Source organism: Podarcis gaigeae (genome assembly GCF_964106915.1).
Source record: "Podarcis gaigeae genome assembly, chromosome: 5".
Classification (NCBI taxonomy): domain Eukaryota; kingdom Metazoa; phylum Chordata; class Lepidosauria; order Squamata; family Lacertidae; genus Podarcis; species Podarcis gaigeae.
The window spans coordinates 73,712,736-73,727,728 of record NC_139681.1 but is presented as its reverse complement, the minus strand read 5'-3'; the positions used below and the strand labels follow the sequence as shown (position 1 = coordinate 73,727,728).

At 42.9% G+C, this 14,993-nt stretch overlaps 2 protein-coding genes across 2 annotated transcripts in view; both read left to right on the top strand.

Moving 5' to 3' along the window:
• Positions 1 to 10,271, top strand: part of ATR (ATR checkpoint kinase) — a 49,200-nt gene extending 38,929 nt beyond the window's left edge. Inside the window, exons 39-47 of the mRNA XM_083739017.1 lie at positions 172 to 306; positions 2,114 to 2,314; positions 2,597 to 2,740; positions 4,641 to 4,791; positions 6,029 to 6,185; positions 6,406 to 6,559; positions 7,105 to 7,256; positions 9,239 to 9,344; positions 9,856 to 10,271. Of these exons, the coding sequence (XP_083595143.1) occupies positions 172 to 306; positions 2,114 to 2,314; positions 2,597 to 2,740; positions 4,641 to 4,791; positions 6,029 to 6,185; positions 6,406 to 6,559; positions 7,105 to 7,256; positions 9,239 to 9,344; positions 9,856 to 10,029 (1,374 nt within the window). The 3' untranslated portion in view covers positions 10,030 to 10,271. The remainder of the gene's footprint in view (positions 1 to 171; positions 307 to 2,113; positions 2,315 to 2,596; positions 2,741 to 4,640; positions 4,792 to 6,028; positions 6,186 to 6,405; positions 6,560 to 7,104; positions 7,257 to 9,238; positions 9,345 to 9,855) is intronic.
• Positions 10,272 to 12,239: 1,968 nt separating this feature from the next.
• The window catches only part of XRN1 (5'-3' exoribonuclease 1), a 44,893-nt gene continuing 42,139 nt past the window's right edge, over positions 12,240 to 14,993 (top strand). The window contains exon 1 of the mRNA XM_083739018.1: positions 12,240 to 12,493. Coding sequence (XP_083595144.1) covers positions 12,419 to 12,493 — 75 coding nt within the window. The 5' untranslated portion in view covers positions 12,240 to 12,418. The remainder of the gene's footprint in view (positions 12,494 to 14,993) is intronic.

Below are 14,993 nucleotides of genomic sequence, written 5' to 3'. Positions count from 1 at the left end.
TTTTCCCAGTCTTTTAACATCTGTAGCTTACTATTTCTGCTGTGCTGGTTTTTAGTGCTGCCTTTAATTGTTCTAAACTGACGTCCTGTGGTGGTGTTGTAAAACCACCCTGGAACTTTTGAATTGAAGAGTGATAAAGAGATATTTGAAATGAACTCTTTTTTTTTGTAGTCCTCCTATGCAATGCGTGTGAACAGATGCAAGGAAATCCTCAACAAAGCTATTCACATGAAGGCATCTCTGGGAAAGTTTATAGGGGATGCAGCTCGCCTGACAGATAAACTCCTAGAGCTGTGTAACAAATCGGTAAAGTTTATTCGCACAGAAGTTGCTCCTTTCCCATAGTTTAGCGTTGCTAATCAGATTTAAAGGGTTCTTCTACTTGGTGAAACAATACTGTACAATCTGGTGTGTTTTTTTCCTGGAGGAGGCCCCAACTTGCTGGAGCAGATATGGGATGCTGCTGCAGGACGGATGCTGCAAAATGTATTCCATCAACGTTGTCAGTTCTGCTGGGAGATAGACACTGTTGGACTTCACATACAACATTGTTACAGTGGTGCCCCGCAAGACGAATGCCTCGCTAAACGAAAAACCTGCAAAACGAAAGGGTTTTCCGATTTTTAGCGGCTTCGCAAGACGAATTTCCCTATGGGCTTGCTTCGCAAGACGAAAGCCCATAGGGAAATCTCCAGGGACAGCGGGGAAGCGCAGCGCGCCTTCTCCTCTATTCCCGGACCTGTCCTAAGGCTTGCAGTGTTCTGAAGGCTGTTCTGAAGGCTGGCGGTGGGGAGAAAATTCCTTCTCCCCCCGCCAGCCTTCAGAAGAGGTCCGGGGACAGACTGTCCCAGGGCCTGGTCTGAAGGCGGTCTCCCTAGGAACGCATTAATTGATTTTCAATGCATTCCTATGGGAAACCGTGCTTCACAAGACGAAAAACTCGCAAGAAGAAAAAACTTGCGGAACGAATTAATTTCGTCTTGCGAGGCACCACTGTATTATGCTACTTGACACTTCAGGATAATAATTTAGGTTGCAATCCTAAGCCCTTTTCCTTGGTAGTACACCCTATTTAACCTAATGGGACTTACTTAGGAGTGGCTAGGGTTAGGATTGCTGCCTAAGACGATTTATAAAGATAAAAATGCTAGATTATATATCCCCGAGGCTTCAAATTCATTATTTCAAAGTGATCAGATTTTCAGTAACTTTATTGGTTTCAGTAATGGCATAATTGATAAATAAGCACATTTTGATATTAAAGGTAAAGGTAAAGGTACCCCTGCCCGTACGGGCCAGTCTTGACAGACTCTGGGGTTGTGCGCCCATCTCACTTAAGAGGCCAGGGGCCAGCGCTGTCCGAAGACACTTCCGGGTCACGTGGCCAGCGTGACATCGCTGCTCTGGCGCGCCAGAGCTGCACACGGAAACGCCGTTTACCTTCCCGCTGGTAAGCGGTCCCTATTTATCTACTTGCACCCGGAGGTGCTTTCGAACTGCTAGGTTGGCAGGCGCTGGGACCGAGCAGCGGGAGCGCACCCCGCCGCAGGGATTCGAACCGCCGACCTTTTGATCGGCAAGTCCTAGGCGCTGAGGCTTTAACCCACAGCGCCACCTGCGTCCCTTTTATTTTGATATTAAGAGGTCTTTAATGAGCTATGTTCAGTGCTTTTTTTCTAAAAAAATGGTTGGGGTACTCTTATTTTGAGTAAATCACCATTTTATAGTTCAAATTGGGGGAAATACAGTAAATGGACAAAAGTACAAAGATTCACAAAATGTTTAGGGGTATGCGTACCACTGTCTCCCCCCAGAAAAAAAGCATTGGCTATGCTTATTGTTGTACTGACTAAAAAAATAAATACATTCAGCTGTTTGCTTGGTTCTCCTTGCACAGTTTAATTATTGCATTGAGGTTAGCTCTGACAGAAGGAACTCCCCTGAACATAGTTTGTGGAGATGAAGTTCAGTCCCATTTCACAAAACGGAGGGAAGAATTGGAAATATTCCTAACTTGTGAAATAAAAGTTGTATATGGAAACTGTTAAGAGTGTCAGTATTGTCTAAGTATTTACCTTATCCTTTGAGTATTATGCATTAACTTTTTTCCCAGGTTGATGGGAGCACCTCCACATTAAGCATGAACATTCATTTCAAAAGTCTCAAAAAGCTGATAGAGGAGCAGACATTTAGTGAAATCCTTATTCCTTTGCAATCGGTAATGATACCTACTCTGCCTTCGGCTCCTGGCACACATTCAAATCATGATCCTTTTCCTGGGTGTTGGCCTTACATTGCTGGCTTTGGTGACACAGTGAGTATTAAGGTTCTATGTTTATATATTGATGCAAGTTAGCTCTTTATCATACAGTAAATTACTTGGCTGTAGAAGTGAATAGCAGAAAAGAAATAAAGGGGAAAGGGTCTTTGATAAGGGGAAGGATGAACTGGAGCCCTGAGGAGGTTGTCTGGATTACCAGTATACATATATGGACCGATGTAAAGTTTTGAGATGGTTTGGATTAGGTGTAGATTTCACCAAGAGGATACATTAAGCATTTTTTTCATGCTAAATTGTTGCTGTCTTTTTCTTTAGGTTGAAATCCTTTCCTCTCTTCAGAAGCCCAAGAAGATTACTTTAAATGGTTCAGATGGGAAGTCCTATATCATGATGTGCAAGCCAAAAGATGACCTAAGAAAGGACTGTCGACTCATGGAGTTCAATTCCCTGATAAATAAGGTTCTTTCATTCTTTAAGTGTGTTTTGCAAAGCTGGATATTGGCAGTCCAATACCCCCTTACTTTCCATTGGGGCTTTGTAGGAGTATTGCCTCGTTAATTGCCCCCCCCATCATGAATTAATAAAGAAATAAAATTTTATTCACAAAAAGAAGAGACTTGAAACAATACAATATACTGTTTGCTATATCAACTATAGCGACCATTTATTATATTTATTCAGGAACCCTCCTCCAGACTCTTTACTTTTGCAGTACAGTTGTACCTTGGATCCCGAACACCTTGGTAAATGGATGTTTTGCCTCCCAAATGTGAGTGTTCCGGTTTGCAAACGTTCTTTGGAACCCGAACGTCTGGCGGGTCTTCCTGCAGCCAATCAGAAGCCGCGCTTTGATTTCTGAACGTTTTGGAAGTCGAATGGACTTCCGGAATGGATTCCGTTCAACCTCCAAGGTACGACTGTACTGAGAATTCTTCATTGCTAGGCATCGACATCTGCATGCATGTAAGGTAAAGGTAAAGGTACCCCTGCCCGTATGGGCCAGTCTTGACAGACTCTGGGGTTGTGCGCCCATCTCACTCAAGAGGCCAGGGGCCAGCGCTGTCCGGAGACACTTCCGGGTCACGTGGCCAGCGTGACATCGCTGCTCTGGCGAGCCAGAGCCGCACACGGAAACGCCGTTTACCTTCCCGCTGGTAAGCGGTCCCTATTTATCTACTTGTACCCGGAGGTGCTTTCGAACTGCTAGGTTGGCAGGCGCTGGGACCGAGCAGCGGGAGCGCACCCCGCCGCAGGGATTCGAACCGCCGACCTTTCGATCGGCAAGTCCTAGGTGCTGAGGCTTTAACCCACAGCGCCACCTGCGTCCCTGCATGCATGTACATATGCATAAAAGACCCTTGAAGCATCCAAACCATAAATGAGCAATCTTGACCATTTTAATTTCAGTAGCCACAACTTTTCAGACGTTGATATTTTTTTCTACAGAGCAAGCATTTGATCCAAGGATATGAGAAGAAGGTGAAACCTCTGTATCTGTTTTCATAACTCTTAATGTGCCATGGGCTTAGTCTAGAAGGCAACACTTAACTTCTATCTAGCTTTCCTTTTCTGAAAAGTAATGCCCCCCCCCCCCCACCTCATCCTCTGATGTCACATACCATCCTGACCACTCTGACAACTCTTGGCTCACAGCAGTCATATGATACGCCAACTGTTACTGAGGAAGGCAGATGCTGATACATGGAACTAAACAGTTTGAGATACTGTACATACTATTTTTCTTGTTTGTACAGTGGTACCTCGGGTTACATGCGCTTCAGGTTACATATGGTTTAGGTTACACACGCCGCTAACCCAGAAATAGTGCTTCAGGTTAAGAACTTTGCTTCAGGATAAGAACAGAAATCGGGCTCCGGCAGCGTGGGGGCAGCAGGAGGCCCCATTAGCTAAAGTTCTTCAGATTAAGAACTGTTTCAGGTTAAGAACGGACCTCCGGAACGAATTAAGTACTTAACCCAAGGTACCACTGTACAACTATAATAAAGAACTATGGGATGGATCCCAGCCAATGCCAAAGTCCAGCAAATATTTCAGCTGAGGTCCTTTTCAAATGTGACATTGGGTATGTGGTGGTGGTTTCTTAAGCTGTACAGGGTTATACTTGATTAGCCTCCATGAACTGCTGCTGCCTACGTCACACTACTTTAGATCACCAACTATGTATGCCCTTTTTGGCAGAAGAGAGAATAGCATGGAATAGCTGGAAGAGGATGAAAGATAGGGGTGTGTGTGTGTGTGTGTGTGTGTGTGTGTGTGTGTGTGAAAGAGAGAGAGAGAGATTTTTTTATATGGTATATATGGCATTGGTCTTATGGTTGGTGATATGTTTCTTCCATAGTGCTTAAGAAAGGATGCCGAGTCACGAAGGCGAGAACTCCACATCCGAACCTACGCTGTTATTCCTCTGAATGAAGAATGTGGAATAATTGAATGGGTGAACAACACTGCTGGCTTAAGAAATATCCTGATCAAATTATACAGAGAGAAAGGTAGGAAACAAAAGCCCTTTTTAAATGGGAAAAAATACATGTGTGTGAGTGACAACAGAAGATGTGCAAGGGAGAGCGTCGAATGTTACACAATCCTTCAAAATATGTCATGTTGGTCTCCCGTGCTCTGATTGGTATACAGCGGCTGCATTTTCACATAATGGTAAGCAATAAACTATAGCTTGCTACATATCAAAGTGTGCCTACTTTTTTCCTCCCTACTAGTGCTGAACGAAAACAAACTACAATACTTTGTTTACGGTTGTGCCCAGATCAGGGATCATATTTGCTTTACTCGAAACCAAACCATGATATAAGCCTTGGTTTGTTCCTGGCTTACCTATTGTGGTTTGAGCAAAACAAACCACGACCCCTGGTTTAAACTTTCAAGCTAAGCCAGGGACCTTGGTTTGCTTCCTCCGCATGTGACTGGGGAGGAGCAGGGAAGGAGCAAAGCAGGTGCGATTCACTTGTGCACTGTAAGCTGTGGCTTATGGCCTATCAAAAGGTGCAAATGTAGCCTCAGTGTTTACTCAACCTACCATCGCTGACTAGCTTAACTGTATAGCATTAGTGTGGAATGTAAAACACAAGAGCAGTCAATTACAACATTCCTAGAGTGTACATATTTAGACATGGGGAGGGATGTTTGTCCAGCCAGCAGGTAAACTTCCTGTTTCCCTCTGGGCTGGGCCAGACTTCCTCCACATGTGACTAGAGGTGGGTGTGGCCTCACCTGTGCAGGTAATGATAAAAGCACAGGGCAGGGGCAGCCATCTCTCTTACTCTCTTGCCTCTCCATCTTCGAAGAAGCAACATCTACTAAGCTAAAGATGCCCTCTTGGCTCCCAGCCAAGAGAGGAGAAAGGGACTATCTTCTTATAAGATAGACACTAAATGTATATTACTTCTTTAAGCCTAAGTCTGCCTTCTGGGATCTGATGTGAACAGAATGTGAGTAAACTCTTTTTATACTTTTGTAAAGGACTGTGTCGTGTCTTCTATTTTAAGAGGGAATAAGGGGAAATTACCAGAGTGATTATTATAGAGGCTTAAACAAGCCTGAGCAAACACTGCCGTTGCGAACTTAAAATAAAGAGGAATGTTTTACTCTGCTGATATTGGAAACTTGTTAACACAAGTTGGATAAGGATATAATCATACAATATATCCTCTCCCGCATCCCTGAACATTCCCACAATTAGCTTACTGTGTCTAACTGATTTTTCTTTCATAGGTGTCTACATGACTGGAAAAGAGCTACGTCAATGTATGCTTCCAAAAACAGCACCTCTGTCGGAAAAACTGAAAGTTTACAAAGAAACTCTGCTTCCCCGGCACCCTCCGATTTTTCATGAATGGTTTCTGAGGAAATTCCCTGATCCTACTTCCTGGTCAGTTTGTTGCCCTGTACTATTGCATTTATGTTGCTGTCATGCCAAGGGTTAAAAAGAGAGCCAGTTGTAATGTAGCAGAAGCTGTGATGGCAATAAGTTTATTCATCATAGTAAACTACATGGCATCTTGGTTTCTTTGCTGTGATCAGAAACATTTAAGTATAAGGGTATGAAGGCCCAAATAACCATGTGCTCCTATGGTGTTTCTTCTTTCTAGGTACAGCAGTAGATCAGCCTATTGTCGTTCCACTGCAGTGATGTCAATGGTTGGGTACATACTAGGGCTCGGTGATCGTCATGGAGAAAATATTCTGTTTGATTCCTTAACAGGTGACTGTGTGCATGTGGATTTCAACTGCCTGTTCAATAAGGTGAGAAACTAAAACACTTCCATTGTCTCAAGTAATTGAAAACAATTTTCCTTTTCAAATGACGTTGCACGGTTCAAAGAAGTTGCACAACTAAACACTTGAGAAACTAAAGGATTATGTTGGAAGTTACGTCATGAATATATTTTTGTGGTGTCTGCTTGAGGTACTCCTGTAAATGTTTAAGGCAAACTTTACTTCAGAACTTAGCATTATATGATGCCAAAAATATTTTGTTTTAGCATCCAACAACCAAATCAGCCGCTAGCAAACAGTCGCTTTATATAGCTTTTACGTGTTCATTATGCTCAGAGAAGATCATAACAAAGCAAAAAGCAAAATATAAAGACGTCAACTATCACTATATGTATATGAGATCATTCAAAGTATCTGTTTGCCTTTCAGATTTTACATAACAATATTAAATTTACACTAGTGTACTGGTTGGTTAAGTTTCGTTGGAATTACAATCTTATGCAACAGTTAATGTGCACCACATGAGAAGGGTAGTCTTACGAAATCCTACAATGAATTATTTTCTTTTGAAGGGAGAAATGTTTGATTTTCCGGAGATTGTTCCATTTCGCCTTACACATAACATGGTCAATGGTATGGGTCCAATGGGGACGGAAGGTCTCTTCCGAAGAGCTTGTGAAGTTACACTGAGACTCATGCGTGATCAGAGAGAACCACTAATGAGGTACAGTAACTGAGATGTGAAAAACTTCATATGCTATCTAACTTTACAATGTGAACTATTTAACCACTGTAAATTCCTAGTGGAAACTTTGCTTTTTTTAAAAAAGTCTGCCAGAGCATGGGCATACAATCACTGGGTGATATTATTATTATTAGCCATACTCAAAGGGACATGTTGAAATCAGTGGACTGAAAAACTTAAATTCATAATTTCAATGGGATTATTATTATTATTAATTATTATTATTATTATTAGTATTATTATTATTTAAATTTATATACCACCTTTCATCAGGAGACTACAGAGCACTCTACAACATATATAATATACACTAGGGTCAAAATTGTGGAAACCTTTTGGGAAAAGTGTATTTCTGAGGTTTGATGGCTCATAACACCACTTTTTATTTTTTGAGTAATACAATAAAATTTATATCAATGGAAGGATAATTTAGTGAAGAATGTAATGCAACAAAGTTTGTTCAATTATCTGTATTCTGTCAAATTATATAGCCAAATAAGCAGAAAAACAAAGCACAACTTGCTTAGGTTGATATGCAATGAGCATGAGTGTTTAGAGAGTTGTATTACATTCTTCATTCCATTGATATATAATTTTATGGTATTACTCCCCCAAAAAAAGTGGTGTTATGAGCCATCCAGCCTCAGGAATACACTTTTCCCAAAAGGTTTCCACAATTTTGGCCACTAGTGTAATATCAGTAAAAGGGGGGGGGGAGACAATACCCTCCCCTCATATGACTTTCTTGAATATCACCTACTCCGTTACCAAGGGCTTTACTTTAGCATTTTCAATATTGACATTGCTTCAGTTATGCCACCACCACCACCCCATGGAATATAGCTTGTCAATACTGAATGAGTGCTATCACATTACACAGTTTCCCTTTGCTTCTGTGACTCCTTTGATCTCAGTAGGCTGTATCCTGGGGCAGCTTGCATAGACAGAAAGCCTTTCTGCTTGTGGAGGTGGAAGTTTTCCCTCTCTTTTTTTCCATTTTCCTCTTTCAGCTACAAACCTCCCTATGCTACATCAAACACTGTTTCTCAGGATGCTTAGACCCTAGAATCAGCGTATCTGGGATGGGCAAGAGGTATGCCATGGTGGGGAAATATGGAAAGCCTTGTTCCATGAGCAAAACTTGACTCAGGGTTCTTAGGATCCAACTGATATGCTTACCCCTTTCTAAGGCTGCAGTATCATACATGTTGACCAGGAAGTAAGGTGCATTGAAATGGATGGGGCTTACCCCTGCATTTGATGAACTGGAAAACAATATGCCTATTAGTAAAAGCCAAAAATGAAATTGCATCTCAAAGTCTGCGGGAAATGGTCTGAGAGTACATGGTACATTTCTGAGCAGGTCTGGCCCTGCAAGTTGCCCAGTTGGAAAACTACCTGGGAACTACCGTATTGGCCCGAATATAAGACACACCTGCAAATAAGCCGCACCTTTAAAATTCAAGGCTTATTTGTGGGTGCGGCCTGCCTCCTGGCACTACTGCCCTGAAGGTGGGGTGGCTGGCACTGGCGCCCAGTTCTGAGTGCACTGCACTACCACCTCCTGGCACTACCTCCCCAAGCCAGCGCCAAGAGAGGCTTGGGAATGGTGGGCGGGCTGCATGCTGTTGCCCCGTGCTCCTGGACTGCTTCTTTTTGGGGGGGAGGGGCTGTGCCGCTTTGCCAGCAGTGTAAGGTGCAAATATAAGCCGCACTTTAACTTTTCAGGGTTGGAATGGGGGGGGGGGGAGAGATGTGGCTTATATTCGGGCCAATACGGTACATGCAAGATGCTGTGAGCATTTTGAAGAAAGAGTGAGGTGTAAGTAACAACAAGTTCTGTTTGTGTAATGATTCAGAATTGCAGAAGTTGAAAGATGTATAAATAATGTTTCTTTCCCACCGAAACTACATGAATTTTCTTGAACCGTTAACTTTCCTTTGTTTTATATGTCATCTAGCGTTTTGAAGACTTTTCTCCACGATCCTCTTGTGGAATGGAGCAAACCAGTTAGAGGCAATACAAAAACTCTCGTGAATGAAACTGGAGAAATTGTCAATGAAAAGGTGACTTGGTGGGGGTGGGGACACCATAAGTACAGGCAGGACAGTTAATTCATATTGTGTGCCAAAAATTCGGATTCTGTGCCAAGGAGTCCCACACTTGGGCTACGTACACATCATACATTTAAGATACATGACCCCCCCCCCCATAATCCTGGTAGTCTACTCCTCATAGAGCTACAATTCTCAGAACCCTTAACTACATTTCCTAGGATTCTTTAGGGAGTCCATGTGCATTAAATGTATGGTGTGCATGCAGCCTTGGTGTACCAATAAATTATGCAAATTACAGTTGCTTAGTTTACAAGTTCCCTTTTTGAGCCGAATATCTGAAGTGGAGCGCAAGTCAGTATGAGTAACTGGAAGAGAGGAATGCCTGGCAGTAATTAATAAAAATAACTATTAATGCAACTTTCAGGTGGGGGGACAGATGTAACTGTTGCTACTAAAGATTACCTTCTAGTCTATTAATGCCACCCTTTTGTCATCTTGACTATTGTTTGCTTGCTTTCAGGCCAAGACCCATGTTTTGGATATAGATCAGCGACTTCAGGGTGTGATTAAAAACAGGAATAGAGTAAAGGGCCTGCCTTTGTCAATTGAAGGACATGTTCACCATCTCATTCAAGATGCAACAGATGAAAACTTTCTGTGCCAGATGTACCTTGGCTGGGCTCCGCATATGTGAACCTCTAGCATTTACAAACGAGTTGCTGTAAAATATATTTTTTGGGGGGAGGTTTAGTTCAGGGACACCTGTTTTTTGTTTTTTAAAAAAATATCATTTCTACTTTGGTATTTTCTGCTAGCACAACTATGTGTTTCAGTGTGTGATTTTGTTTATATTCCATATTTGTATATAAATGCCACTTGTATTTGAAAAGCCATTTATACAGATTATTAAAGAGCTGAAACCTTTCATTTTAAAAAGTTTGAATGCAGCGTTTTAGCTACTCAGTATTTTTATCTTTTATCTCTATTAAAAGGGTATGCACAATACCTAGATTATCTCCCCATTCCACATCTGAAAGGCCTTTTTTTAAGTGCCCAAACTACTAAGTTGGGTTAAGTAGTACTAAAGAGGTAATAAAACTGGTCCCAATGTAAACGTTTCTATATTTCAGTTGCAAAATCCTGTTAATGCACAGGATTCTGGATGCTATCTGTGGCAACTTATTACCATTTTAGCATTCCATACAGCACAGCAGAGCTTTCCAAACTGCTCGTGTTGGTGACACACTTTTTAGACATGCATCATTTCGTAACACAGTAATTCAGTTTTACTAACAAACTGGAGGTTAAAGTAACCGCTTTCCAGTCCCAGAAAGAGCATGGGGAGCTTTTACACTACACACCTACACAAGGCAGTCAACACACTAACCCAGGTCAAGTAAGTGGGGTGGCAATGGGTAAGTCTGGGTGAGCCGAAGCTGCTTGTTGCTGCTGCCAGTGCTGGGCCCTGTGGCAGCCTGGGCCTGACTCTGCACGGTGCAGGGTGAAATCCACCTCAGCACCTAGTGGATCAGAGCCTTTGGATGTTGCCGAGGGGCGCAGGCTCTTCGACAGTGTTGGCCCGGCTCTGCAAGGCACAGGGTGAGATCCACTCCAGCGCCTAGTCAAATGGAGTCGTCTGGTGCTGCTGACTTGCATCTGGTCATGGGTATAATTCATGGTTATTGTAAATGATGGTTGTATCTAACCAAAGTGTACTCAAAATTATTAGTGGAGTCTACTCCACCAATGCTGTATGGCAGAGCTTTTCAAACTGTGTGTCAAGACACATTAATGCAGTGTTTCCTGACCTGGGGGGTTCTTATTCCAAGAATGGAATAAGACCACACATTAAAAGTGGTGTGAGAGCTTTCTGAGCTGTGATACTTTGCAAGTTCTAAGAGAAGAGGAGAAAGGGGTTGGCCAGAGGTAAAGGAGGGCAGAGGCTCAGTTATGTTGACTTCCACTGTCTGAATACCAGTTGCTGGTAGTTCCGCTGTTTGGCCATTGTGAAGGAGTGGATGTTAAGAGTTGCAGCAAGTAGAATCCCTGATTTGGACCTTGTGTAGAGTAGAAATGAATTTGCTCTCCACCACGACACACTGCATACAAACATTACCTTTCCTGCATAGATTTTAAACCCATATCTTTCTTATGAATTAGAAGAAGTTACCTGTCAAGCAAGGCAAAAGCTGCACTTTCTGAAATTCCTCCTTTTGCACCACTATTGAAGACAGGAGAGGGGCTTCCCATCTTGTGCTACTCCCGGACAGTGACAGCACCACGCTGACTTCTCAATCTGCTTATTGACCACCATGACCCACTCAGACTTCGCATGAATTTTTTTAATGATCTAGCGCAGGGTTTCCGGTTATTTTTCTTGCGGACCTTTTATGCCTTCAGTAGTTGTGTGACAAGCAGGGGAGAAAACTCAAATACTATTTAGAAACAACAGCTCAACTTTTGAGGTCGAAAGTCATTTTACTCCATCCCTTCTTAGCCACCTTTTTTCCCTCCCACTGTAAAGCAGCACAGAATTTTTAATGAGATAAATAAAACAAAGACGGGCAGCAAAAAAAACCAAACAACGCCTTTTTCTCGTCTCGCCCTTGAATGTCCGGGAAACTCCGGACGTATGGCAGCGCGTGGAGATTTCCTTTAAAAATAGCTCAAAAACTTTGAGATTTCGCCAAACAAAACAACACAACCAAAACTTTTGCGTCCGGATTTTCACTTTTTGAAATAGGAGAACCCTAGCTCTGTACACACGACACACGCTATCACCGAAGGTTTCGGAAACGCAAAGGCGGAGGCGGCGGCGGCTGCCTTCCTGCAGTTTCCGCAGCTTCCAGCAGGGTGCGCCATTGCGGGGGGCGGGCCTCTCCCCGCCTGCCTTGTTGACCCTCTGACGCAGTGCCGGTCCGCTCTAGGAACAGCTGCTCCGTGAGCAAACTCCGGCCCTCGCCCGGAAGAGAGAGGTGGTTTGTTTTTGGCCTGTGGCGGCGGCGGCGGCCAGTTGCTTGTTGTGTCGGGCAGGGCTGGCGTTAAGAGCGGGCATCTGAGGGCGAAGAGGAGCAGCAGCCGCCATGGGAGTGCCGAAATTTTACCGTTGGATCTCGGAGCGGTACCCTTGCCTAAGCCAGGTGGTGAAGGAGCATCAGGTGAGAAGCGGCTGCCGGTGTTGCTCTTTCCTCTCTCCTGCTCTTGCATGGAGGGAAGGGGCTCTTCTTCTTTCCAGGGCGGCTGTGCTCGGGAAAGATGTCCCGGCACCTCCGAAGGGCTCCTTGGAAACCCCGCCTCGACCCTTTCCCCTGAGTCGCCGGCTTTGCCCAGGGGAGCCTCCTCTTGGCGACTCGTCCTAGAGAAGTTCTCCTTGCATTTTAGGGTTTCTGCCTCTATCCCTTCAGCTGGGCTTGTCGACTTATCTATGTGTTACTGATTATTATTATTTTAAACCCCTTATATCTGCTGAGCTCCTTGGAAAAGAGGGACTGTACATGTAGTCGTGCTCATCATTATCTTCAAATAACGACGACAACGACATTTATATTATCTGTACCCTGCCCATCTGACTGGGTTTCCCCAGCCACTCTGGGCAGCTTCCAGCATATCTAGCAAAACAGCAGCAACAGCAGTAATAATACTATCATCATCTCCACAGGGAGCCACAGCTTGGAGAGGAATGCCCTGTAGGGAAAGGGTGTGTGTTGTGTTGTTAAGATCATAGGGGTTCACAACATAAAAGGACAAAATGAGAACACAAACAAGCCAATAGCCTCCCACAAACACATTTAAAAGGCCGTAGAGTATCCTTTTCTCCTTGCAGCCTTCCTTCGTTCCTGGCTGCAGCCATCTGTGACTGCTTTTCATTTAGAGAAGAAGAGCAGGATGGGGGAACTGTTGCAAACAACTCAGGGACACTTTGTACTTTGGTCCTTCACTGTGAAACGCTTCAGCTTTGGGAACTACGCCCTGTACACACTTGTATAGAAATACCTGCATTTGTCAGCCAACAACAGGAAGCTTTATTCTGCCTGATTCTGAGGAGCAGGGAAAAACTGTGTGCTTCCACATTAGAAATTGGTCCAATAAAATACATGGTAGAATGGGAGTGAGATTTTACCCACAGGAAAGAGAATGAAGGTGATGGAGAATGAGCCAGACTGCTGAATCGGAAGGACCCTCTGACCTGGAGTGGAATTGCCAAAATCCTGAATTCATTTTTACTGCAAAGGATTATGATGAAGTGATGGATAAGGCTTTCTAAGTAAACAAACTATAAATAAATAGTTCCATTGAACTCTGGAACTTTAAACACACCGCATTGCATTGCCGACCACTGTTGCCTATTTGATAACCTTTGACTACAATTTATCCTGGTGATCTACCAATTACACCTTTTTTTGGTTAAGGAACTGCTGCTTTGAATCAATGTAAAAGAGTGGCTTCTGATTTGAAGGTGGTGTCACCTGAGAGTGCCATTGGTGTCATTGTTAAAGTATTGGACATGGTGGTGGTACCTTTAAGTCCCCACTGAGCCCTGAGGATCACTAATTGATGTTACACTCTCAGCCTAACCAACTTTACAAAGTTTGTTGTGAGGATGAAATTGAGGAGTGGAGAAAAGGCAGAATAGGAAAATAGTAAAATTAATTTTTAAAAAATGTTTTAGAAAGCTGTAAAACCAGACACTGTAGCTATAGTTACAGTTAAATACAGGGGTGGCTAACCTTTTTTTGGCCAAGCCATCTGAGGTCCATTTGCCAGCAGGTGGATTTAGCCACCTCACAATCTTATTACACAGAGTTCTCAGCTGCTCTCTACAGATCATCTGTGGGGCTAGCATCCCCCTTCACCCATCAAATGAAGAGTCTGACATCCAGGGAGGGGCTGTTTTAATCGCCCATCAAAGCACCAGGCTAAGCGCAGAGGTTTATACAACTTCTCCTATCCCAATGTTGTCTAGTTCAAATTTATCTCTTTTTGCCATCACCAAAGTTGTGGGATGGTCAGGGGGAGAGAAAAGTTTGATGGGGTGCCAGACAAGACTCCAAAGCTTGGATTTAGTCACCCTTGATCTAATGCATGGTCAGGAATCTTGCACTTTACTTTCAATCTTGTGTATATATACTTGGGAGTAAATCCTATATTTACTTTTCCCTAAGTAAATATGCCTTGAGATGCATGATAAAATACAGATTGTAGCCTTCCATTCAGGGAGCAATATCTGCTTGTAGTTTATTTTAATTTATAGCATCAGTATTAATATACTTGAGGACTTGCTAGGAAAAAATGTATTGACACATAGCCTGATCATGTTCCTAGGTAAATTGCAGTTTTCATTTCTCTATGGAAATACTTAGCAGGTTGGTTTCACTTTTGTTTCTGTTAATGTGCTCTGTTGTTTTCCATTCTCACACAGAAGTGCTGCTTGCAGTGGTGAAATGTTTTAACTGGAGCCATATTTTCTATTTCTTCTAGCAATAATTAAAAATGACTTTTTTCCTCCAGAATTTATATGCTGTCTTTCAAGACAAATGGGGAAGGTTGCTCACATAAACCAAATGTAGAATACAATTTAAAACATTTCTATTACATTTACAGAAACTGAAAAAGACCATCTAAAAATAATATGCAATAAAGTACAATAGCATCATGGTC